Source organism: Diceros bicornis, chromosome 40 (genome assembly GCF_020826845.1).
Source record: "Diceros bicornis minor isolate mBicDic1 chromosome 40, mDicBic1.mat.cur, whole genome shotgun sequence".
Taxonomy (NCBI): domain Eukaryota; kingdom Metazoa; phylum Chordata; class Mammalia; order Perissodactyla; family Rhinocerotidae; genus Diceros; species Diceros bicornis.
The window spans coordinates 7,212,046-7,239,817 of NC_080779.1; the positions used below are offsets into that span (position 1 = coordinate 7,212,046).

General features: G+C 41.8%; 1 protein-coding gene across 7 annotated transcripts in view; it reads left to right on the plus strand.

Annotated features, from left to right (window-relative positions):
• The window catches only part of ST6GAL2 (ST6 beta-galactoside alpha-2,6-sialyltransferase 2), a 73,974-nt gene extending 61,030 nt beyond the window's left edge, over positions 1 to 12,944 (plus strand). For all 7 annotated transcript variants that reach the window (XM_058534348.1, XM_058534352.1, XM_058534349.1 and 4 more), the window contains one exon: positions 8,071 to 12,944. In XM_058534348.1, the coding sequence (XP_058390331.1) occupies positions 8,071 to 8,342 (272 nt within the window). In that variant the 3' untranslated portion in view covers positions 8,343 to 12,944. The remainder of the gene's footprint in view (positions 1 to 8,070) is intronic.
• The last annotated feature ends 14,828 nt before the right edge of the window (positions 12,945 to 27,772 follow it).

A 27,772-nucleotide genomic window follows, 5' to 3' on the forward strand; every position in this document is an offset into this window, starting at 1 on the left:
TTCTTTGCAACTATTTTTGGAAGAATCTCCTTTGTAGGCCTTATAAAAAGGGAAAATAACATTATAACTAAATATTTAAACATTTTTTAAAACACCAAACAACCCCTCACCCCCAGTACTGCCATCCTAATTTTATTTCAGTCTATACTCTTCTGAATCTTGACCACATCTAGACTTACTTATCCTTCATGTTGTAATGAATGAGCCTCCTTCGGTGCGTGGCACCGTACAATAGGTGCATAATAAATGTTTGCTGAATGGATGAACAAGTGAGTGGGAAGATGGCGATTTATGTCACCTTATAGACTCTTGCCTTTAATTCAGGTGGTCTCACATGTAGCCGGATGCCCATCTCCTCCCGTATCACTTTACATGTCCACTGTGGTTGAGGTCCTGGGCTTTGCAGAGGCCAGAATCAAATCTTGGCTCCACCAGTTAACTAAGTGTGTGACCTTGAGCAAGTTACTTAATGTCGCCAAACCTCGTTCTTTCACCTAGAAAATGAAGATACTAATAGTATCCTTGTCTTTGAATTATCATGTGCCAGGCACGAGAGCTAATATGGACTGTTTACTATTATTGTGATGTACTTCATCTAAAACTTTATGATAGGTCAAATAAGACTATATTCCCAAATATAAAAAGACCATTGTCTCATTAAGGTATGTAATCAAGGTGAAAATAGTCTTTTATTTTCTTTGCTAGTACAGAAACCATATCATTACATCAAATAGATATATCATAATTTATGCTTATTTTTAGTTGTGTATTCAGTTTATTTCAAATTATTTGATATTTTCAAACAATTATATTGATGAGTCATTACTATATGTACTAATACATACTATAGTTTATTCTATATGTGAATATATGCACTTTTCTTTCCTTTAAACTATTTCCTTAAGATAAATTCCCAGGAGTGTTAGTGCTGAGCAAAGGGTATGACGTTTTGATGATTGTTGGTAAGAGTTGACATACTACTTTTTCTTTGAATTTCTAATCAGAGTCCATATTTGTCCTTACAGTTCACAGAAAGAGGCACACTAGTAGATACATTGGAAATGTATTACATGTACCATCCTCTTCTCCAGAGAAGCAATAAAGAGATTCTTACACCTCTTGGACCGCTCATGTATATTTAAAATTAAAAGGAAGTAACATGGATCAAGGTAATTTAGATGATCCATAGGGACTTGTTTCTTTGGAACAACTTTTTCATCTTATTAGGTTCCATACCCTCTGCCTGCTGGGGAGCTACTTGTTCACATAGGAGGAGCGTTCCTCTCTTTCATCCCTAGATAGATACTAGAGATTTATCTTGGGCCGGCCCCGTGGCTTAGCAGTTAAGTGCACACACTCCGCTACTGGTGGCCCGGGTTCAGATCCCGGGCGTGCACTGATGCTCTGCTTCTCTGGCCATGCTGAGGCTGCGTCCCACATACAGCAACTAGAAGGATGTGCAACTATGGCATACAACTATCTACTGGGGCTTTGGGCGGGGGGCGAAGGAGGAGGATTGGCAATAGATGTTAGCTCAGAGCCAGTCTTCCTCAGCAAAAAGAGGAGGGTTAGCATGGATGTTACCTCAGGGCTGATCTTCCTCACAAAAAAAAAAAAAAAAGAGAGATTTATCTTATTTGGTACTATGAAGTCATTTTGACTGTACCATAGCCTGACTGAGGATCAGGAATAATTTACTTGGTATCCCTCGCTTTCCATTTTGCTCTCATAAAGACAGATATTTTTATAGAAGGTCAGTGAGCTCACCTGGGGTCATAAAGCATGGCTGGATTGGTTTCGACATACAGTAGGGCATCCTGCCACGCCAAGAGATACCACCCTTGGCTCATAGGCTGAGCACTGTCAGGCAGACAGGCCTGGTAGCACGGGTTTGGACGAGCAGCCTAGAGATGGGACTTGCTTATAATCTACAATTGACAGTGTTTTTACGTAGATACCACCAACACCTCCTCCAGCTTTTTAAAAGGCAGCCACTACTGATTATATAATAAGTAATATTTCTGGAATTCAGATGCAAACACTGTAATTTCAGGCTATTTTAATATATGCACAAGGATAATATGCTTTAAAAAAGTCATAACTTCTTTTCTCTTTTATATTGCATTTGGGGCTCTAATTTTCCAATACATCATCCATGATTAACACAAAATAATAACGGAAAATAAGCCACTTAACATCAACATTTACGATTGTGTGAAATGCCTCATAATTATATTGATTAGGAACATCCTTTTGCATTTCCCTGTGAATAATGAATCCTGTGTTTCCCATCAAATAATGTAAGATAAATGAGCTAAAAATTGGCCTTCCAGTATTATTCTTGCGTTATATGCTTTTATTTACTGTGGTGAATGCTTCTTAGGTTATTTTATTACATCAACTTTAGACTGAACCACCTTTTAATATTTGTAAAATATTACATATATTTTCTGGAAATCGCACTTAAAAAGTTACTTTTGCTCTTTAAATAATTTTAAGTACAGCTCTTTATAATTTTCCATTTTAAGGTGAATTTATGGGGAAACCACAAAACAGCTGTTAGATTTCCATTAGACTGGCCTTTTCCATACACTTAGCCTTTCCCCCTCACCACTCATTCAGAAATACGCTTTGCAGTGTTCTATTGACAGTTCTCAGAAATTCCTAATTTACCTCACACATGAACTATGTTCTCTTGTTCACTGGAATTGATGTAAGCCAGTATTTTTCCTGTCACTTGTATTATGTTCTGTTTATACCCATAGCTGATTTGCCACATGTTGAAAGGATGTGTTCATCAAGGAGAAAATTCTATTATTCTTAATAATTTTTGATGTTATTTTAAATATTTTTCCAGGTGAAAAGCAAGATAATTTTAATGTAATTACAATTAAGGTAAAAGCTAAATGATTAAACTCTGTTGGACTCTGGAAACACATGAAGTACATCTATATGTGCAAAGTCGAGTTTATGGGAGAAACCTCATTCATTCAGAATTTATGGTACTCTGAACACAGATTGAAGTTTGCTTTTTATCCAAGTTTTGGAGCAAATAAATAAGTGTTCATACTGCTTATTATACTGAGTCATATAATGTGACATTTTGTTAAGACCAGTTGAAATGCTTTTTAATTGGTTTGATAATTATATTGTATTATACAATATTTAAAAACATACAATTTGGCAAATGAATGCCTCTTGAGTCATAACTGCCCGGAAAAAATTTGCACTTTCTTTCTTCAAATGAATCTCTAATATGGACTCAGTTATAAAAACTGCCCAAAGAAACTTAACAGTAATTGAATTATGTTTAAAAATTTTACAAAGCTGGCCACGTGCCTGTTTGATTGGCTTTGAGAAATACATTAAAAAATGTCTAGTCATTGATTTGCCTATCAAAAAGTCCAGCTCCACGTTGAAAGCAGTAAAATTTTATTAGTGATGAAAGCAGTTACTTTTTGGTAGTCTATAAACAAAATTATTTAACATAACAGTTCCTTAAGTGATTTTTAAAAAATTCTTTACTGAATAGCATAGTATTCAATGACTTGTCTTCTTCTTGCTTTTTAGATAATCTTGAGCAGTGCTAAGAAAGGAAATGAAAAAAAAATAATAACATTTTTAGCATAACCAGATGTGAATTCCTCAGGTTGGTCTGGCATGGGGAAATGATTATGATGTAACGTGACACTGTGAATTTATACATACATGGTATCTGTGCAGGAAAGGTTTAACATGGCAGGCCTGACTGATGAGCGTTAGAAGTCCTGCTTACGAAGTTGGCCCTTGGCTGACATCTGGGAACTTGGATTTGGGGAGGGTTCCCACCTCTGTAACTGATGAGAGTCGTCCACTGTGCCGAGACTGTTTGTGCAGGCACTGTGGTTGGTACCGAGCACCACTTTGCTTCTGGTAGTCTGGAATTTTGGTGTGTGCCAGGCAGAGACTGCCCACGTGAACAGCTCTCCGTAAGAACCTTGAGCTCTGAGTCTCTGAAAAGCTTCCTTGATTGGCAGCATTTCACATGTGTTGCTGGGGGAATTAAGCAAACCCTGTGTGACTCCACTGGGAGAAGACTCTGGAAGCTTTTGCTGGTTTCCCCTGGACTTCGCCCTGAGGGGAGCCTTTCCCTTTTGTTGGTTTCGACTTCTATCCTTTAGCCTTAACACATCACAGCTGAGGGCAACTGTACGCTGGATCCTGTTGGTCCTCCTAGCAGTTCATCAAACCTGAGGCTGGGCTGGGGACTCTGGACGTGGTACCTTGTTAGTGGTGATTCAGAGGACATCTGAGAGCCAGGTGGTGTTGGTTTTATATCATTTGTGGATAATGGGGCTCAGCGTCACAGCGTTTCGGAAGAGATGCTGGTGGCAGTGCGCAAACATTTTTCTCAGTACGATGTTTAAGACACTTTCTTCAAGTCGTCTAAGAATTGTAGGTTATAGGCTTGCCACTAGTTTTTAAATTTAAAGATTAGTTGTTGAGTTTGCTTTTGTTTCCCCTTCAGGAAACTTTCTCTAACTCATCAATTATTAGCGCTGCGCCCCGTTTAATAAATGTTGAATTTAATCAAAGAGGCCTCCAACAGTGCTTGAAGGCTCTGGTCTTTACCGTCCTGTCTCAATGCTGCCTCCCTGCAGTATCTGCTCCCATACCCCATTGTTCCCTAACACACATACTCTAAGCTGTGCCAGAGCTATTGTGTAACTCCAACGTTGATATCTACGTATTCCTTTTTGCAAAACATGAAGAAATTGCATCTTCAGGATTTTGTACTGCTAAGTACTGCTGACTCTAGGAAAACTGATGTGTATATTTAACCACATTTAACAATGATGATTCTCAGTATTTATTGTATGACAGAGCCTGAATCTAAACTCAAATTTATGTATAATAATGGCCTTAATAAACTAAAAAGCAGAGATGCATATGCCAAATGAATTGACCATGCTGTCTGAAAAAAGTTTAAGATAATAAAAAGTATTCTACACCTTTGGCACCATAAACCTTGTCCACCTTTCACATGTACCCAAAGAACTGTCAGTTAATTTTTCCCTTCCCTTTGAAGGTGCTGCCATACCAATTCCGTTCAAACACTTAGAGCAGATTCGGCTATTACTTAAATTTTGGGATAATCTAGGCTAAGGCTCATAGTTACAGGAAGCCACAAGTTCGTGTGAGAGTACAAAACGAGATGGAAATCCATTGTTGCTAAATGTGTATTGGATAGGCAGAAATTAAGAGGACGTACACAGATAGCTCAAGATAAGAACCTGCACTTTCTTAACCTCTTGGCCTTCAATTTGGACTGTCATGAACTGACAGGTTTCTGTATTTCGGAAGCTCTAGAAGTTATTTTAAAATATAAAGTATTTATATATGAAAATACTGAAATGTACTTATTTACTTATGGTGAAACCATAACTTTTTGCCTAGTCTTATGATAAAAATCTATACTGTATATTTAGCAAATATGTGATTTAAAATATAATAATTAGCAGCAAGAGTAAAAATTATCTCTGGGAAACTGTCTAGGAAAAAATAATCAGATTCAAGGATCTAGTAGCTCTTTGAGACCAAGACGATAGTGAGGACATACAAGGAGACTGCCCAGGGTCCTCCTTACTTGAGTGTGGGGGCACCTCCCCTCTAGGTTAGCTGTCCAACATGCAGGATATCTAGCTACTTAGAAGACAGCCTAGGGATCCCTGAGAGCACAGTTTTTCAAAGAATATGTGTGTTAGACCCGCGTGGTCCTCAAAGCGGACCAGCGTTGGTCCAGGAACATTTGTTATTGGTCGCTAACTAGATTGCTGTAGAATTGAAAGTGTTTAGAAACTTTTATAGCAATTTGATGTAGCATGTCATTTTTCTAGTAATTCATTGTTATTTTATACAAGTATTGGTCTGTGATGGATTATAATTTTTTTTTTTTTAAATGGCTTTCACCACAGAAGTTTAGGATTGTTAAAAATTCCATTTCCAGGACCCCAACGTAAACCAGTGGAGCCCAGATCTCTGGGAATGGGGACAGGTGCCAAGAATCTGCATTGTAACAAGCTGCCTGGGTCATTGGTTTTCATGCTGAAGTCTGAGAACTGCTTTTGGAGGCAGGCCAACAACATGGCTAACGTGTTTCTTAATTACAACATTCACTTTTGAAAGCCATCCACTTGAAGAACCAGAGTTGTAAAGGTGACCACTCATACACAATTTACTACAGTCCCAACGCATGAGGTTGTGTTATTGTCTCACAACACAACCCAGGTAGCAGAGACTCACGGTTTCCAGGTACAGTTCCACTGCTGGCTTATAAGATGCCTTTGTGCAAATGCACCCTTGAAGCCTCGTCACTACTATCTGCAGGAACTGTTACAGTAAATACGTGAGTGGATGACGTCCAGGATTTGAAGGATATTGAGGATCCTCTGATGTGGTTCCTCAAGCACAGCTGGCACAGCCATACGCCATGCCCGGGGCAGGGAGAGCAGCCAGCGCTGGAGGCACGTGCAGAACTCATTCCGCAGCCCCTGGTTAGCAAACACTGAAGCCATCCTCAGCTCCACAGACACAGGCCCTGTGGCACTCGAGAGAGAGAACGTGTTCATCAGAGGGGATCCTGTTTCAGGTTTAAAGTAACTGGGAATGAAAGGGGAATTTACCCCTCCCTGGGCACATGGCTTTCTTATTCATCCTGTCACTTCCTTATAGACGATTTTACGAGGAAGAGGAGAAATGCTTACAGAGCAGTAGTTGCTTATCAGAGGAGGGAGCCTTCTCTGTCTCCTGTGCTGCACACTTTGGGGCTGGTGCCTAGTCCCCTTGGGGACTTCAGGAAGAAGGCTCTGGTGCTGGGTGGTCGTTGCTTAGCTCCACCTGAATCACTCTCACTTTCGGCCGTCCCACAGAAGGGGCCCCAGCCAGGCAGGGGGTTCAGCCGTGGAAGAGGAGGAGGATATGGGTAGAACGGGCAGGAAAAGGAGAGGAGCTGACCAGTAACTTGACGTTTTGACAGAGCTCTTGAGAGCAGCTTTACTTCATAGAGTTTGAACTGAATAATCTGCTTATCTTTGTTTGGAATATGTTTTGCTCTCAGCCACAACACTGTCTCCTGGCTCTCAAGTCACATCTTTAAAGTCTTCCAAACAGGGTGCCTCCCACCAGGCAGCCACTCTGCAATCAGGTCTCACCTCCCCTGGGCGACCTTTCTGGATCCCTGCTCTCTTCTCTTCCCATGGCCCTTATGCAAGACTTTCTCTGGTTGTGGGGATTTTCATGATACAAACAGGGTTGATTAATTAGAAATATGATTGTCCTCTGCAGGCAAATATTGTCTATAACAGGAACTAACTGTGACTTTATGTTTTTCATAACAAGGGATATCCCTTTCATAAATGGAATAAGCATATATTTTTTTAAAGGTAAAGGATGTTAGCAAAGGTGTTGGTGGTTCTAGGAAAAGATAGCCCTTTAGTCTAGATCAGGAACTAGATTTGCTCAACGATGATGAGGTTTTATAGCTGTCTATTTGAAACATTAAAAAAAAAGCTACTTTAATACTGCTGGTTTCAGTGAGAACAATTTTGTTAATATGAATCTTAAACTCTTGGTCCCCAAATCCATCTCTTTCTATGCAAACAACTTTTATAATCAAGAAACTTTTATAATGTTTTTTATAAAATGTGTTTCTTTGGAACATAACACTCCTACTATTACAAATCAGATGGGACCTGTGTGTAGAATGTGATAGACGATATTCTAACTTGGGGATGCAGATCTGTCACTGCTGTCTCCTTAAGATCAATAACTTTGTCTTTTCCTCTCTTGTTCCCGGGCCCACAGTAGTCACTGAACAAGTGAATATATGATAGTGTTATGTCTTATGCCCCCACGCCCTATGAACCATACACGCGCCACTTACTGGAAGTGACAGCACTGCAAACATAAAGATAACACGTGAGTGCAGAGTAGGTGTCTCTTGCCACAGTCATTCCCCTCCCACCACTCCTCCGAAAGATTACCCTTCCACTTGGAGTTGTTCATCGGGTTCTGATTTTCTTTCTGCTTCAGGAATCCTCCTCATGATGTCCATGTGCGGTGAGGTGCACGTGTATGAATACATCCCGTCCATCCGGCAGACGGAGCTTTGCCACTACCATGAGCTGTACTACGACGCGGCTTGCACGCTCGGGGCGTACCACCCGCTGCTCTACGAGAAGCTCCTGGTGCAGCGCCTCAACACAGGCGCCCTGGGGGACCTGCACCGCAAGGGGAAGGTAGTCCTGCCGGGCCTCCGGGCCGTGCACTGCCCTGCGCCCCACTCCGCTGGTCCACACTCTTGAAAGGGGACTCTTGGGAATCAATGTGCAATAAGGTACTACTGTGGTACTCTAAGTCACAAAAGAATACTTGAAGATATATTTTAGGCGATGTAGTCTTGAGTCTTTAGAGTGTAGTGTAGTGGTGACCATGAGAATTCTTCTCTTTCAAAGCCATTGAGTATTTATTACTGCTTTGAATATAGAAATGGAATTAAAAGGAAAAAAAATCTCAAGAAAGATGCAAAAAAAAAAGATAGCTAGAAAAAAAGCAAATGGGTACTATACCTCCAAAAATGATAACATTTTCTTAGGCATGGGTACCACTTATCAGGGTTGGTTTCAGCTGCAGATTTCAATGATACACCTGATATTATGAAGTGGTTTATACCTGGAAACACCAACGTTGAGGTGCAGTATCTATGGCCTCTAGTGTACTTGTACACGCATTCATCATTAAAGATCTAACATTGATGATGAACGTCTGAAATATCCCTCAGATGTGTATATTTTATTGGCAAAAAGCCTCAGTATATCTGTTACCAGACTGCTGCCTCTCCTCTTTGCTGCCCGGTGCCCGCAGAGTGCTTTGCTCTGGTGTATTGGACACATTTCTGAAACCATAAAGCATCCCTCTGCAGCAGTCCAAAGAAAAGCTGACCCTGGAATAGCACCACGGAGGAGGCGCTTGTTTTCCTGCCGTGTTTCCTCCTCGACTAAGAGTACCACCCAGAGGGGGAGGAGCATGACTGGCGCAGGAGTGCAGACTCACGGGGCCCACACAGGACGTCCGCAGCTCTGGCTTTCCTGCCTTGTTCCTCCTCACCTGCCGGTGTCCTCACCCCCTTTATAGTTAGACGCACTGACATCATGACGCCCCTGTTGGGGAGGACTCCTTCCAGTCCGGAAGGAAAGATTGCGGAGCAGTCACCCTGTGCTTCTCGGGATGCACGCCTGTTTCTTTTATACAGATTTCTTGCACATTAATATCAGCTTTGAGAACCTGACAGCAATGTACTGAATTTTCACTAGTTCTTCCTACAGACAGATGTTTAGGAATCCCATCCTTGTTTTCACAGATATGTTTTATATCAGCAACATAACAAAGCCATATAATTAAATAAAATTGTGTGACAGCATTGCTCTGTAACAACAAGGAAAATACACATATGCTAGAGGGAAAGTTGTCATCCCAATGTGTTAGCTATATTGAGTTCTGTTTTGTTTTTCTTTTAACCTCAACCTCAAATTTTTGCAAAAAAGCAAAAATTCTTTTGCTGTGAAAGTAGTGAAACAGAAACATTTTGGAATACTTTAGTTAAACATGCTATTTCAGTATATAACCAAAACGTATCTCAGTGGTACAGTTAAGTCTTCTTGACAATGACAATAGCAGCTTAATTAAATATGTTCTCCCTTGCAAGTGTGTGAATGTCAGGAGAGTTTAGTGGAAAAGCTTTTTAAGTTCCAGGATTAGTTTTTTCCTGAGTGCTGTCAAGACAACATTCTTGAGCAAGAATCGTTTACACAAACAGCTTCTGTTTGGTTGGTCTACTTTGCAGAAATTGGGTTGGGTAACAGACATGTCCTCTGGCTTATGATAATAGTGAAGTAGGAGTAACTGAAAAGTTTTGATCATGACAATATCCACTAAAAGCCCATTTTGAGAGCTTTGTTTCTAGATCTGTGAAAAGGAATGTGTAATTTTGTCCTACACATTAGCTCATGTCTGAACAGACATGGTCAAGCCACTTTGCTTTCGGATTTCCTGAACGAGCTTAGTCTTCTCCCTGTGTGTAGGGAGTCTTGAGTTCACTGAGGACGCTGGTGAGGTGGCTGTGACATGGGTGAGTGGTCCTCCTGCAGCCCTGCTCTCCGTGGACCTTCCGGCTCTGCCTTCAGGTGACAGGACATTGCAGCTCCTTTGATAGTCTGCCTAGTGGATTTCCTTCTTGACATCCTTATTATCCAGAACCACCCCCTTTGGTGACATGAGAACTTGGTTAGAGGAAAATTTATTGGAGGTCAGTGTAAATATTCACATTCAAAAGCCCCAGAAGACACTTCAAAGATTTTTAAATAGCATTTTGTTGTAACACATGTACTTTTTAAAAGTACTTTCAGTCTTCAGAAAGAATGAAAAGCATAAAGGAAATTTAATTAAAATTTTTGAATTTGTTATGACCTTAAAGACTCTTGGGAATCAGGGTCTGTTAAACATTCAGAAAATGTACACATATTAATATAGTGTGGGCTGGGCATTGTTCTGTTTAAAAGTTTAAATTGTGTAGCCTCTCAAAAATATTAGGCAGTTATAGTTAACATGATGACTATTTCTAGTATGAGCCACATTGGTCCTAAGTGACAGTATTTTGCCAGACATTGGTTAAGTCCTTATATTCTACGTTTACTGAACTGCAGTAAACACGCAGCCCTTCTGTGGAGCAGTTGAGAATAAATGGTGTCCTACTGCACTTCTCCCAGGCTCTGTCCCTTCCAAAACCCTCCATCCACTTTTGTGAAGGGAAGCTGATAACATCCTTGTGCAACCTAAAGCCATTAGCTGTCCCTTTTTTCACTCTTAGGGCTAACAGAGGTCACGTTACTTTACGTTTCAAGATAATTATCTTTTTTTGTTTTTGTTGGTATCACAAAGAAACAAATGCTGACCAAAAGTGACAGCTCACCTTCATCTAGAGTCTCCCTAACTCAATTCCCCAGTCCCTCTGCCGTGAAATACCATTGCTGGCCTTGTGTCTCTCACCTTCCCTACTACGTCCTTACAGGGCTGCTTATAAATATCAAGATCTTTGTGCACAGGGCCAAGTGGCGGACAATTAAAAGTTGCATGTAAGCATCATGCAACGTCCGGAGAGTGCATTAAAAAGGGCCAGGTGAGGGGCTTTTGCACACCGTTCCTTGCCTGCCTGGACACAAACGCGAGGAACCCTGCTTCAGCAATGGCACTTTCCGTGTGTCTCGTGCCCTCGGTCTCTCAGCCAGACACTTAATCAATCCTGGACTGTCCAGTGATCATCTGTCATCGTAGCCACAGCATCTGGACAAAGCAATGCTGAAATAATCGTTAGCATTTTCAAAATTGGGAAATAAAAGTAACTATTTAAAGCTACCCGGGGTAACTGTTGTATGTGTATGAGCCAGTTCTTCTGGTGGAACGGATTAATACCTTATGCTGTTGGCTGACCTTTTGTGCAGGAACACTTCCATCCACTGAATTAATTAGGTCCTGTTGGGCTGCGTTAGGTGAAATCAGTCTCACGTGAGTATGTGCACAAATGACATGATTCAGGTTCTCTCTCCAGCCTTTCTTAGAGATCAGTGCACAGTGCGTGTAGGCTGAAGGCCAAAGTGTCCTGGTACCATTTCTGCTTAGCTGTGGGAAGAGACAGAGAAAGGAGGCGGGGGACTAGCAGGAAATGCATGACTGAGTGCATACGCCAGATAGTCTCTGAATATATTCTATCACATTGTCTGTTTCAGCTCCTCTGTTTCTGATAGATTAGAGCTCGTACCCAGTGGTTACACAGCTGTTGAAGGCAGCTACATTTAGAAAGTAATTGCTTAGGTAAAATGTGCCTGAGTTTAAACTTGTTTTTTATACTCTGGATATTTCCATTGTGAAATTATTCTGCATGCTTCTGTCACTCGGGCATTATTTACACAATCGGTAAATGAAAGATATTTCTCTGTTAATTTAAGGAAATAAATTTTAGGTTCTGATTCTTGTTTTATTAAATGAATGAAGCCTTTTAGTAAGAAAAAATAATCTAGCATATTGCTCTACAAGCTTGGAATAATAGAATTTAAAGAATTAAAGACATTGATGCAGTTCTTACTCTTGTTATAAAAAAGTGTGCATGTAGATATAGTTATATAATTGTATATATACATATCTACACACATGGTTGGTTTCATATTGTGTTTTTTCATCAAACTTTATTTCTGGAATCTTTGCAATAAATTTTATTTTAATTATGCAAACACCATTTTTTTAAAAGAAGGAAGCAAATGTTGTATGTCCTCCAGTTAAAAAAAAAATTCAGTCTTCCCACACTCGTATTGTACACGCCACGGCTACATTGAAAAGTATGGCAGAAGCGTTTAAAAGGCACTGTGAAGGTAGGACCACTGCCTGAAGATTGTCTCCTGGTCAGAGCCTGATTGAACTCTGAACTTGGATGAGAAGTTTATCTATAGCTCATGGCTTTACAAGATTAGGGGAAGAAACATTTATTGGTTTTATGGAAAATAGTCTTCTTACTAGGTAGGTTTCAAACAAATTAACTGCATTAGTAGTGTTAAAACCTAACATTTATAGTACCACACACTGTTTTACTCTAGATAAGTTTCTTATGAAATTTTTCCTGTGGAAACCAGTCAACTTTTTTAACAGCTTTGGGAATTTTTTTGTATGATAATTTTTAAAATGAAATGTGTACTCTTCAAACTAATTAAGGCTTGAGGTTTTCCAGGAGTCACATTTTAAAAGTGTTTGTACACATTTTAACACTTTGATATTTTCTATTTTGGTTTTGTATATTTTTATGTATACACAGTATACAGACTTGTTTCTTGTAAATAAAATGTGTTTTCCTTTGTCTAGAAGTTTCTGTTTTGATTTGTGGAAGTTGCATGTACAAATGAGCGAGTGGCAAAATAACAAGCCATCCCCAGAAAAAAATGGCGCATAGCCAGAGTCCAGTGAGCAGACTGTAAAGAGGTCACAGCAGCACGCCTGCAGACCAGGAGCCCGTATGCAGCCCGGCCTGAGACCGGAGGCTGCTCAGTTTTCTTCCTCGGGGTTAATCACCCTGTGGGAGAATGGCCAAGGCAAAGTCAAGCAGAAAAGGCCTGTGTAGGCAAGCGTAGCCTCTTGTTGACTTAGGAGCCCAGCATTTTGATTAATTTATTGCCTTGGGAGACCCTTTCCCAGTGTGACAGGGCTTTAATTCTTAGAAAATGTGTCATTAGAGGAAAGCTAGGAGACATTGAAATCACATTACCCCTACAACGTCCAGTTAGCCTTGGTATTCTCATCCTCATCACCCGAAGGGAAAACCGGTTAAGTAGGCTCCTGGAAATTCCCGATCGTCTGTCCCTTCTGGTTAGAATGTAAAGGAATCCCTGAAGGGAGGCATTCTGGGTGTCTGATGCGAGGACTGAGGTGAGCAGCTGGGGATCCTGGAGACGTGATGACCCCTGACGTCGTGCTGAGGTAGCGAGGATGCCCGCCACCTCTGCGTTACCATCATTTTTCTGTCCCTGCAAGATGACTGCTTGTTTCCTGACAATTAAAATGCAGGCCTGGCCTCGAGGGCCCTGATGAGGAAGGATGGGAGGTGGAACGCTCAAGAGGATGCTACTCCACACAGAGCAGCGGGGAGGAGCTGCCCCGGATGCTGGGGTGCACGCACAGGAGACGCAGCAGCCTCTGAGACCTGATGCTCCTGGAGTTATACTGTAGGTAGCGTGCAAAGAGGTGAAGGAGGAGCGAGGGGAAGGAGGTGGGGGTGAAGGACGGGGTAGGGAAAGGGAAACCCCAAAACTGTCCTCTGCATCATCAAAAGCAGTGGTGATACACCACTTTTTAAAGAGTGTGCTACTATTGTCTCCAGGATTTTCTTCTAAGCTACAATTTGAAGATATATAAATTGGACTTCATCAAATTAAAAACTTTTGTGTTTCAGAGAACACCATCAAAAAAGTGAAAAGCCACAAAATGGGAGAAAATATTTGCAAATCAATTGTCTGAGAAAGGCCTAATCCAGAATATATAAAGAACTTTTACAACTGAATAATAAAAAGCCAAGAAGCCCAATTTAAATGGGAAAAGGATTTGAACAGATGTTTCTACAAAGAAGATATGCAGCTGGACATTAAGCCCTTGAAAAAATGCTCAACATCATTAGTCATTAGGGTAATGTAAGTCAAAGCCACAATGTGATACTGATGCAGATACTGAGCAATGGGCTCCCTCTGCTCCCTGCAGTCTGAGCCAATTAATCACAACAAGTTAGAGATCGAGAATGAAGTTTAATTTGATTAGCTGGCCAATTGGAAGACAGGTGACTAATGGCTCAAAAACCCATCTTCAAGAATTACAGAATTTTGAGGTAGTTACATAGGAAAAATGGGCAGTAAGGAGGGAGTTCAGAAATGTACATGGCGGACTCCAGGATCTCTCACTGTTCTTTTCTTCTGTTGATGATGATGAATATTCTACAGGTGCTCTTTCTTCCTGGAGGCCTTCTTATTCCCTGCGAAAATTCATTAAAATTGTTAAGAACAAAGCTATCAGAGGACCTCAGCAGGGGTAGGTACACAGGATCAGGGCCAGAAAATCATGAGAGCGTGTAGCAATTTATAATGATCCCATGCTAGAAAGGTTTCAACCAAGACAGGGTTATTTCGTATAACAAGATGGCCTCACTTATCATCACTTACAAGATGGCCTTAGTTATGTTCACTTACAATACCACTTCACACCCACTAGGATGGCAATAATCAAAAACCAGACATGACAAGCATTGGCAAGGATGTGGAGAAATTGGAGCCCTCACACATTGCTGGTGGGAATGTAAAATGATGTATCTGCTTAGGAAAACAGTTTGACAGTTCCTCAAAAAATTAAAGATACAGTGACCAAAAGACTCAGCAATTCCATCCTATGTGTGAACCTGTGGTGGGCAAAATAATTGCCCCCTGAAGATGTCTGCGTCATAATCTCCAGAACCTGTGAATATGTGATGTCACATGGCAAAGGGTATTAAGGTTGCTAACCAGCTGACCTTAAACTAGAGAGATCATCCTTTATCCTGGATGATTCCAGTGGGCTTAATGTAATCCTAAGCGTTCTTAAAATAATTACAGGAAAATATGAATAAGGAGAACCAGAGAGATGGCAGTGTGCAAAGATCTCTGCCCAAAGTTTCTGTCTTTGGTGGTGGAAGAAGAGAGCCACCAGCCAAAGAATGTGGTCAGCCTGTAGAAGCCAGAAAGGGCAAGAAAGGGATGAAGCTCTGCTGACACTTTGATTTTAGCCCATTGAAACTCATTGCAAACTTTTTTTTTTTTTTGGTGAGGAAGATTAGCCCTGAGCTAACATCTGTTGCCAGTCTTCCTCTTTTTGCTAAGGAAGATTGTCCCTGAGCTAAATCTGTGCCCATCTGCCTCTATTTTATATGTGGGACACGGCCACAGCATGGGTTGATGAGTGGTGCGTAGGTCCGAGAACTGGCGAACCCCGGGCCACCGAAGCAGAGCACACGAACTCAACCACTACACCACCAGGCCGGCCCCCATTTCAGACTTTTAAACTACAAAACTGTAAGATGATAAATTTTTATTTTAAGCCACTGTTTATGGTAATTTGTTCTAGCAGCCATAAAAAACTTATACAATACCCTAAATAATTATAAACATATATCCACACAAAAATTTGTACACGAATGTCCATAGCAGCCCTATTTATTATAGCCAAAAAGTAGAAATAATACAAATGTCCATGTTGATGAATGGAGAAAGAAAATGTGGTATATCCATGCAATGGAATTTTTTTTGCCATAAAAAGGAATGAAGTAGTAATATATGCTACAACATAGATGAACCTTAAAAACATTATGGTAAGTGAAAGAAGTCAGTCACAGAAGGGCAAGTATGGTACGTTTCCATTTATATGAAATGTCCAGAATTAGGCAAATCCATAGAGACAGAAAGTGCATTAGTGGTTTCTAGAGACTGGGGAGGGGGAGACAGGGAGTGACTGCAAATGGGTATGGGATTTCTTTTGGGGGTGATGGAAATATTCTGGAATTAGATGATGGTGATGGCTGCACAAGACTGAATATACTCAAAACCACTGAATTGTATACCTTAAAGGATGAATTGTGTGGTGTGTGAATTATATCTCCACGAAGTATAAATAAATAAACCTTATTTATACTCAATTTTATTTATAAAAATTACACTCAAATTTATTTCTACTCTAAAATAAAAACAAAGTTTTATTAAAATAATATTCTTGACTCTGTGAGGGAGCAGCTGCCTGTGGTGTGAGGCACTGGGAGGAAGTCTGTCCTCGGCCGTCTGTCCGTGCTGAAATGTCCTCAGTGCTGCCTAGTGTCCACCTCCAGGCCAGTCCGAGCGGTCAGCCGCGTCCCCCTCCCGCAGTCTCAAAGCATCTGAAGTCTGGTTCTCTTGGAAGCTGTTTCTTTTCCCCTCTGAGGCTCGCGATTCGCAGCTGTGTCTTGCGGGGTGGCTGAGACGCCCCGAGAGTCTGTCTGCCTCGTTGCTGGTCGAGTCGCGTTTGCTTTTCTAGGCACCCTGTGTGGGGCAGTGCTGCACAGCCTGCCGCCTCCTGCGGGGCCCCAGGACAAGCGGGGCGTGTGTTCTCTCTGGGGATCTTCAAACCCACCTTGGGATTCTTTCACCGCCCTGACCTTGGATTGAGCCTGGGGTGTGGAGGAGTGGGGAAACGGCTCCTTACTTATTCTGGGTCCATCCGTGTCTAACTCTTGATTCCTCTCTCGCTTTTCTTTCACCCTCCATTTGGAGAATCTTTAGCCCATCTGCCGTCTTTATGATGGCATATTCTTCCAAATCTTTTGTCTTAAAAGCAGACTGTGGCTAGTGAAAGTCAGAAGCCAAAAATCTGACTCTTTATGTCTCTGTGTTTTATAGTTATATTCCTTCCCTGAGGAGTGATGGTAACATGTCTTAGCTCCCTGAGCTGGGGAAAGAGCCAAGAGTATTAGGAATTATGGGGGGAGAACCATAAATTACTGTTTCATGATATTGTCACCACATACCTAATTTGCAAGATGGCCAACTACTGGGCCAGATGCAGATCAGAAACGGTTGTGGTTCAGGGACTTGGTCCTTATTCATATCGTGCTTTAACCTAAATGGTTCTTGAGCGTCTGAAGGCTTTCAGAAAACTTTACAATAATCGTATGCTAAAGTCATCTCATACTATAAAAATTTTCTTTCTGCAGAAAATCTCATATGTGTTCAATATAAAATTATAACTGTGGGCTTGCAGAACAATAGAACAAATTGCTAAGCTAAGAATGAAAATTTATTACTTAAGTTTACAATGCATCTTCCTTTGCTACTTGTTTGTTTTGTCATTTGTTGGCATCATTAGTAGACAAGCAATATTTGGTGCCAAAAGTTTAAGAGAAAAATAGGGATGATACACTTTACATTGAGGAAGAAAGTCTATTAATAACCATAGTTTTTCCCCTGAAAATTAGGGAATGACTGCTATATGAGTACAGCAGGTTGTTGCTGAAACAATTCCCAAATATCAGATTTGGATTTTGCTTCCATGATAGCTCAATAGAGTATATAAGCTGACATCCTTCCACGTGGTGAGAGGGGACACAGGCTCCTCCGACTTGAGGCTCTTGCATCCCCTGAGAGTGTCTGAGCCCTCCACACATCCTCTACATGCGCTCCCAGGATGAGAGGAGAGAGAGCTTGCAGGGTCCCCTGGAACGATTTAGGGGCCAGGCCTCGAGATGGTGTGTATTACTTCTGCCCACAGTCCCCTGCCCAACATCAATCACATGTCCTTCCCTAATTGCAGGGGTCTGGGAAATGTTGTCTAGCTGTGTGCCAGCAGGAAAAAAGAAGCATGGCAATGTCTCTGCCTCAACAGCTGTTAATGTAAATTGGGTGACCAGCTCTTTGAGTATCATCATTGTAGGGAATGTGGTGCTAACCAGACCAGACAGAAAAGAAACTAGAAAGACTCCTTGGATCTATGGGAGCCAACTGAAATGACCACCAAATGGGAAGTTCTAGATCAAAGTGGGGCTATGGAAATACCTTAGGTAGAGGTATTGTGTACTGACGTTGAAAACACAGCAAGTGGGTATTAGCCAGAGATCAATGAATGATTGCCTCAGGGACTAATGCCATGGATGTGGGGTCCTAAGGGCAGTATTTCTTGTATTTTTCACACGGAGAAAGGCACAGAGCACTTTTAAAGAAAATAAATTCTTCTGGACCCGTACTGCCAACTCAGATTATCCTTAGTATAATAATGATGGGATATGTTCCAGTATAAAACCAAGGAACAGCTCTATATGCTTACAGCTTTCGTACAACTATACAACAAAAACATTTTTAAATTAAATAGAAATAAGCTACCAAATTAATTAAATCCCTATTAACAACACTAACGTGCCAGATAATATTGTTTTATTGAAGTTGAATCACATGTATAGGGTATGGACTGCTCTGGGGCAGACTCCTTTTATATTCTTGTATCTATCCTATTATAGACCTTTCTCCTGACACATTGTTCTATGCAATATTTATTTATATAGTATATTTTGACATCATTTGGCATTAAATTTGTGTTCTTGTCTCGGTAACCCATATTTAAAGTGGTACCACACGGTGACAACTTGAATATTAAAAGAAAAAAAAAAAATAGGGACCAGCGCAAGCCGTTAAGTGTGCGCGCTCCACTGCAGCGGCCCGGGGTTCACTGGGTCGGATCTCGGGCACGCACCGATGCACCACTTGTTAAGCCATGCTGTGGCGGCGTCCCATATAAAGTGGAGGAAGATGGGCACGGATGTTAGGCCAGGGCCGGTCTTCCTCAGCAAAAAAGAGGCAGACTGGCATCGGATGTTAGCTCAGGGCTGGTCTTCCTCACAAAAAAAAAAAAAAAGGGCAAATACTGAAATATGACAGTGCTTGGTCAGCAAACCACGGTCTGCAGCTAAATCCAATTTGCTATCTATTTTTGTAAATAAAGTTTTATTGGTACACAGACAGGCTCATTCGTTTACATATTGTCTGTGGCTGCTTTTGCTGTACCACAGCAGAATTGAGTAGTTATATCAGTGGCTATATGTCTCTCATAGCCTAAAATATTTATTATCTGGTTGCTTACAAAAAACGTTTGCTGTAGATCCAGATTGAGAGCATTAGGAATAAATGTACACTATTGGGCTAGTTATCTATTGCTGCCTGATAAGTTACTCCAAAAGGTAAACAACAGCCATTTTATTAAATCTCGTAATTTTGTTGTTCACGTGTTCATGCAGCACCTAGTTGAGTGTTTCTTCTGATCTCTGCTCTCAGCTCGTGGATAGGCTGGTCTGGGGGCTCCAAGATGGTTTCATTCACATGTCTGGTACTTTGCAAGGGCGGTTGGAAGGCTGGGCACTCCTGGAGCTGTCAGCCAGAGGGTCTGCATGTGGCCTCACCAGCTTAGCAGTCTCATAGTTGTCGGACTTTGTACAAGGCAGCTCAGGGCTCCCAGAGAGAGTTTACCAAATGGGCAGGGTTGGAAGGTGAAGGCTTCTGATACTCTATCCTCAGAAGTCTCAAAATGTCACTTCTGCCACATTCTATTGGTCAAGCAAGTCACTAAAGCCAGCCCAGATTCAAGGGGAGGAAAATTAGATCCCACCTCTCAAGGGAAGGAGCAGCAAATGATTTGCAGACCCCTTTAATCTATCATGCCTGTGTATTGACTGTCGCTTAAATGAAAGCATACAACTTAAAATACACACAAAACAAACTTACAAAACCTAGAAAATACAACTGACCAGGCTGAGGAGTCTGTGGGTCCTAGTTTGAGAAACACTGCACAAGAAGATTGCAGGCAAGAGACGGGAACGTATGGGCGAGGGAATCTAAGCAACTGCTTCAAGTTTCAGTTCAGGGGGTCTGCATGTAAATGTGTATATATGTCTTTGTGTGTGTGTATATACAAATCAAAGTCAAACAGTAAGCCAGAGAAAATAAAGATCCCTGGAGATTCCTGTAGGTCTGCTCTTTGGAGATAATAATAAACTCCTATTGATCAAGGTAATCTAAGTTTTAGAGAATGAAAATAAATACAGGTAATCCAAAATGCCATATGGATGAACCCAATGATAATATTTCTTGACCATCAGCAAAGCAGGAAAAACAATGAAATCATATACTCTGTTCTTCTAGTCAAGTGAAGTCTTAGTCTCCTAGTAGGTGAGTAAATGGAGCTGTGGACAGGAGGAGGGGCGGTCATCTGACCTAGTGTTCGTTTTTGTGGACTGACACACTCTGGGAAGTTGCCCAGAGAATAAAGTGCTAGAGAAGCAGCTCCTAGGGAAGTGACAACCCCTGTGAGGATGAAGACGGTTAATAAGAGCTAACATTTATTAAGCGCTTCATTCTTATGTCCTATCATAACCGCATCACATGTATTAATTTATTTAATCTCGTAAAGGAGGTACAATTGTTTTTCCATTTGACAGATGAGAAAGCTGAGGTGAAGTAACTTAATAAAAATTAGAAAGCTGCTAAGTGGCGGAAGCAGGATTAATCCAGGCAGCTGTTTCCATATCCCTTAGTCACTTTGTTGTGCTGCTTCTGTGTTATCGACTGTTGAAAGGAGTCCACTCCAACACCATATTATCTTCCAGGCACACTAGGCAGCCGTATTTAACACACATTCTGAGACAAATAATCAGTATCTGGAAACCAGACAAATAATCTACCTTTCCCAAAGAAAAGAAATCTGGAAAAAGAAATTCACATAAATGTTAATACTGAAACCAACAGCGAACACTCAGTATGTAGCAGATGCTGCACCAACATTATCTCATTAATCTTCACAACATCCTTGGGAGGTAGATCTCATCACCCCCATTTGATATACAAGGAAATTGAGGCTCCAGAAGACTCTTACTTCAACAAGGTCATCATGACAGAGCAGGATCTGAGCTCAGGTCTTCTTTGCCCAAAATCTGTAATTTTTTCACCCAACCTTCCTTTCTAAGAAACAAAAGAATACAAGAATAAACACTGGGACTTGCCCTATGTGAAAAACATGGGGGCATTCACTGTGAATTAATAGTATTTCCAAGGAAATCGTCCTAGGCTCTTCTATGTCCTAACTTGGGTGAAACATCATAGAGTGGCTGAATCAAAGCCTTAAGGGAATTCCATGCAGCCATGAAAACTATGGCTATAAAGAAAATTAATGACGTGAGGGAAAGTTCATGGTATAATGTTAAGGTAAACAAATAGGATAGAAAACTATATCTACATCATAATCTCTTTCTCATATAGACACACACATATATAGAAGAAAATCCATGTGCTGATTTTTGTTTATTCATTTATTTGGCCCAGATGTGATGGAGATCAGATCCCCCAAGGGTCCACAGCGATAAAGGCCGGCACAGCACCCAGCCCTCCAGCAATGTCACCACCAACAACAGCCAAGCACTGTGGCAAGCACCTGGGATCACATTATTAATTAGAAAGGCAAGATTCACTTCCTGGCTCCCAAACTAGCTGTGTGACCTTGTGCAAATTACCTACTCTCTCAGAAGTCCAGTTTCCTCATGTGTAAAATAGAGATAATAACAGTATCTACTCATTGAATTAGCACAATTATTAATTTAGACAGTGCATATAAATTATTCAGCACAGACCCTGACATCTAGTGAATATGAATTATTGGTGGTATTATTATTATATTTTGATCTCAGTCAATATATCTAAATAATTAGTATAAGAGAACATTGATGGATGCTAAACATTGCAGATGGTTGCTTTTTCAGAGAAGTTTCATCTGTTTAAATTTTAAAAGTAAAATAAAACGAAGTCTTTGTTGTGATGATTTGTTTTCAAGGCTCTCTAAGTAAAACTCTGCAGAAATCCTCTTTCACAAAATGAGAAAACACAGGTAAATATGATTTTGAACTGTTTTCTTGTTTCTGTCCTTTTTCCCATATAGAGGATCTACACCTGCTGTCAGGAGATCTGCAATTTATTGCTCCAAGGAAGGGGTTAAACATCTCTAAACAATTCTTGTCAGAATCTGCACAAACGCTCACTAAACAAAATGAAGTGAGCAAATAGAGGGGGTGTTGTAAAGAGCACAGTTAATATTTTTCTCTTCTTCACAGCTTTTCACTGTGTTTGAGCTTTTCCACCACTGATATGTCAGTTATCTGTTGCTGCATAGCCAACTGTAGTGGCTTAAAACAAGAGCCCGTACTATTCCTCACACTTCTGAGGGTTAGTTGGGCAGTTCCTCTGCTAGTTTCTCCTGGGTGCACTGCCATGGCTACATTCAGCTGGAGAGTCACCCAAGCTGGATGGTTTGTCTCAATCACACATTTGACGACTGGCACTGGCTGCCAGGTGAGTCTCCTCATTTCTCCACTGTGAGGCTGCTCATACTCCAGTGAGCCAGAGAGGCTCCCCTTAGAGATGACCTCAAGGCAGAGGTCTAAGAGGTTGAACGCGGAAGGTGCCAGCTCCTTGAGACCGAGGCTCCAGAGCTAGCACAGTACCTGCCACATTCTATTTATCAAAACAAGGAGGTGGCAGCAAACTGGGAATAGAGGGAAACTTTCTTTACTTGATAAATAATATCTATAAAAACCTACAGCTAACATGATGCTTAATGGTGAGCAAGTAGAATCTTTCCCACTAAGATCAGGAACAAGGCAAGGATGTCTCCTCTCACTGCACATTTTCAAAATCATACTGGAAGTCATTGCTAATGAAATAAGACAAGAAAAAGAAATAAAAAGTATACAGATTGGGAAGGAGAAAATAAAACTGCCTTTGTTCACAGATGACATGATTGTCTATGTAGAAAATCCAAAAGGATCAACAAAAAAACTTCTGGAACAAATAAGCAATTATAGCAAGGTTACAGGATACAAGGTTAATATACAAAAGTCCATCACTTTCCTATATACCAGCAATGAACAATAGGCATGTGAAATTAAAAACACAATATCATTTGTATTAGCACTCTCCAAAATGAAATACATATGTATAAATCTAACAAGGACTGAGGGGTTTAATAGTTATTTTTCACTGGATATCTGGGAGAATGGAGATGACAAGCTTAGTCCATTAAGTTCTCATCTCAAGGCATGCATAGGCAAGCAGACTTTCTGTGAGTGTCCCACAGAAATCCCTCATTTCTCACAGCCAAACAGCCGAGGCTTAGGAAGACCCACCCGAAGATTAATTCTGAAGGTGGCTGAATTACAATACAAATTGAAGTCACAGCCTTTCCAGGTCTCTTATGTAAAGGTAGGGTGTGAGTCAGGAAAGAAATTCCCTGAGATTAGAATGGGATCATTAGGGAAGATTCCTATGATTCTGAGGAATCTTGTATCCCAGCAGCCTTCCTTGCCAGCACGAGTAGCCCTTCCTCCCCAGGCTGGGTAGCTGAGCCTCCCCCTACCTGAAGACCATGTCGTCACCTGACTTGAGGTAGTTACCTTGCAGGAGGGTGCTGATCCTTCCACAAACACACACCCACATCCCCTCTCAATGTTTCCACATCTGTGATTAGAGTCTAGTAACAATTATAGATTCACCACAGACCACAGGGTGATCTCAAAGGAGGTACTATATACATCAAAATAATTGCAAAATATTGCTGGTTTATATTGAGTGAAACCTGAGGAATATATATGGAAATAGATTCTAGGGGCAACATATTTGACCACGCTGTTTCAAACTGTTTCCCAAGCTACCCACAAGGCCGCCAGATGTAAGTGGGTCCCATAGTGAGAGAAGGCCCTGCAGCAGATCCAGGCTGCTGACCAAGATGCTCTGCACAGGGGCCATGTGTCCCAGCAGATCCAGTGGGGTCTTTAGCAGGCCCTGATAGGAGATCACATGTGCATGGTCCCTTAGGATTTTGAAACAAGATCATGCTCTCTTTTTCTGATAACTCCTCTCCTTTAAAAAAATATACCTTCTGGATTGCTACTGGGCCCTGGTAGCTCTTATGTAACCCAAGATGCCTATTCAGAGCTGTGTTCTCTATGTTACTGAGCCACAAAGCTGGGCACAGACAGCTGCTATCCATTATCAAGTGGAAACTGCTATATGGAAAGTTAGGTTCCAGCAAGTCCTAAAGGCACAAGCAAGTTGCTTGAATAAGCAGCTCAAACTCTAGTGCACTTCCTCCTAGACTGACACCTTTCCTTCAGCCCACACTGATGGCCCAATAAGGGGTTCCCAGTGACCAATTAATGGAGGCCAAAAAAATGTGGGTCAAGTTTTCAGGTGGTTCCACTTGTCATGGTGGCACACTCAAAAGTGGACAGCTACAGCACTACAGCCCTCATGGGAGTGCTCCCCAGGGCAGGGAGGGAGATCCTCCGAGGCTTGTTCACTATGCCTGCAAGGAGAGATGCCTGGAAAGGTCACGGCTAATGGTTTCACAGGATATTCAGGGATTTGGAAGGAACAAGAATGAAAAATCAGGGGCCATCCCAGTGGCATAGCAGTTAAGATCGCGCATTGCGCTTTGGCAGCCCAGGGTTCGCAGGTTTGGACCCTGGGCACGGACCTACTCACTGCTCATCAGGCCATGCTGAGGGAGCATCCCACATAGAAGAACTAGCAAGACCTACAACTAGGATATACAACTATGTACTGGGGCTTTGGGGAGAAAAAAGAAAAAGGAAGATTGGCAACAGACGTTAGCTCAGGGCCAATCTTCCTCAAAAAAAAAAATCAAGTTAGCTTCTGTTTAAAAAAAATAAAATGAAAATGAAATTTAAAAAATAAATAAAAAAAAAAAGAATGGAAAGTCAATGACAAGTTTCTCTGGGGAAAAAAGCACTTGAATGGACCTTTCTAAAGTCACCTAGTGTGAGGATATTGGTCCCTTGGGAATTCTCTCCAAACAGCGACTACCACAGAGGTAGCTGTAACTGAACAGCAGGATTAGACAGCCGATCTGTGTATGTCAGTCACTGTCTCTGCCACCTTCCCAAAACCTGCCCGATAGACTTGTGAGCAGAGTGACCATACTGGTAGGTTTGGTGGTCGTGCATGAGCTCAACAACATGGGCTTCCACACCAAGGCTTACCTGGCAACAGCCTCTGCTGAGTGCTGAACCTGTCAATAGCAGAGAGCAACACAGGTTAAGCGACCTGTGTTAACACAGGTTAAACAGACCACCTGGTTTAATGCACGGGACCCCTCCACCCATCATGGAGGGGGAAGAGATATACGATTCTTCATTGAAATGATCACTTGCCCCGAATATGGATTTGCATTCCTTGCCTGCAATACTCTGTCAGTGCCTCTATCCATGAACTTGTAAAGACCTCATCCACTGTCATACCATTCCACAGGGCTTCTGACCAGCTAACTCATTTTATAGGGCAGGAAGTGTGGCAATGAGCTTCCACTTATTGAATCCATGGTCCATCTCTACAAATTACAGAACCAGCAAGGTAACAGCAATGTGGCATACAGTCGGACCAGCCACGCATATACGTTGTCATTTTGCCCATAACCAGTGTACATGGGCTGAGAAGTCTTTCATAAACAGCTGGCAAATATTGGGTCCCCTTTTCTGTCTCATTGACTGTGGGCTTTGGTCATGGGACTCACTGAGGCTGATGGAATGTGAATGCACGTGCACAAGCCCAAGATAGGCATTTTTTCCACTTCATTTCTTTGGTGATTAAGAAATTCTGCTTTTAAAAGACATTCTGCTTTTAAAAGACAGGTCAGAATTTAAATTCATGTTACAGAAAAGTTATTCTTATATCCAAAAGAAGCCTAGACAATTTACCCAAATCTGCATTTGGACTTGATGTTCCCTCCTTGGGTCAGGGGCCTGGCATATCACTGAGAAATGACAGCAAATCCTTCAAGGCTGGTGACCACAACCTGTGCCTGTCCATGTTCCTTCCCCCCCAGACACCTTAACAGGAGCCCCCAACTGTATAATCCGCCACGACTCTGTGCTAAAACATTTATTGTGCTCAGTTAAATGCTTATCAAGAATGATGGAGGTGCTAATGCAACGTGCAGGTAGGATCAAGCCTTGGCATTTTGATTTATCTCTTGCTGGCTTGGGGTGGTGGCGGGGAGCACTAGGAAGGTTAAAGAGGTGAGTGTGCCACCACAGCTCCCAGACGAGTTAACAGGACAGTGACAAGGCCAACTGACCAGGAAGTTTCCAAAAGGGAACATCTGGGATTTAAAGAATTCTTGAGCCTGTGGGAGATCAAGATTTGGCCATCCTAAAATATATCTCTTTACCTTGATTATTTTCTCTGAAGGACATTTGACCTCCCCCACTAACTGCCTAAAGAATTTGACATGGGGGCTCCTTCCTGGAACAGATCTTCTATCATGATGGCTATAAAGATAATGTAGGATAGAGGTTACAATAGCAAAGGCACCAAGCCTCTTTTATCAAAACCTCTGTCTCTCCCTGACCACATTATCTGTAGATGACCCTGAAAAGAATTGTCCTCCTGCCCTCTGAAGTCCCAGGCCACTACCCGCCCCCAACACGCTCCTCGCCTTTAGCTACAATACTTAAGCAAGCAGCTTAGACAGAGGGACGAGTTGCTCATTTCTGAGTTTCTCCCATGTATACATGTTATTAAACTTGGTATTATTTTCTCCTGCTAACCTGTCTTGTTAATTATTTGGCCAGCCATAAGAACCTTAAGGAAAAGGGCAGAGGGGGATTCTCCCTCTTCCCCCGACAGTTTTGGCGTAGTCGGCAGGATCCACACTGGCTGGCAAGTTGCCTTCTCTGGCTGGAAGACCTGCCTTCTCCCTGGACTACTGCAGATGATGAGATACGGGAACGCCTGACAAAAGCCGGCAAAAAGGTAAGACTTCTTACCATGTCAGCCTCCCGGAATCTCTATCTGCGGAGTCCAGCGAAAGGACATGGTGAGAATTTTTTCTCTTTCTAAATTTAGATTGGCAGGAGAAAATATTTGGGAAACTAGTTTCTTGTGCTTTTAGTGACTCTTGGTTTAAATTTGGTAGAGTACTCTTGGTTTTGATCTTGATCCCTTTTCCTCCCAGAGGTAGTCTCTGTTTTTCTCTTTTGTCTGTGTCTTTTGTCATAAGAAGGAAATACCATAGGGTAGGACGCAGGCATAGGCCCCATAAGCCTGCTGTCTGGGCCGGCCCCACAGACTGGTGAGTTTGCAGGTCTCACCAGACCGGCGTCTACAAACTTTGCTGTGGGTTAATATGCACATGAAGTGAAGGCCATTGCCAAGGGCATCTTGGAAGCCAAAAAGGCCGCAAATTTGGTGGGCACGGGTCGAGCAGGATAAGTTGGGTCACGGAACGTGGTAGATGACACAGGTCCCCCGCCAACTGCAAGAAAATGTCCGTGCAACGACGAGGTACTCTGTAAAGCACACAGTCCCCAACCCCACGGCACCTCCCCCCCTAGGTATTATTCTGGCTCCAAGAGACCTAAGGCATGGCTAAAGCTGTCATTGTGCACATAAGGAAAAAAAAAAAACCAGATGAGGTTTTTCCTTCTGTCTTGTTCTGTGTCCTGAGAAAACTTGGCTTTGTGACCAGTGAGAATCTTCTCCTTGGCCTCCACCATACGGAAGGTGCATTTACCGGGGTGCCCCTTGGTGGCCAGTCGAGTAGACTG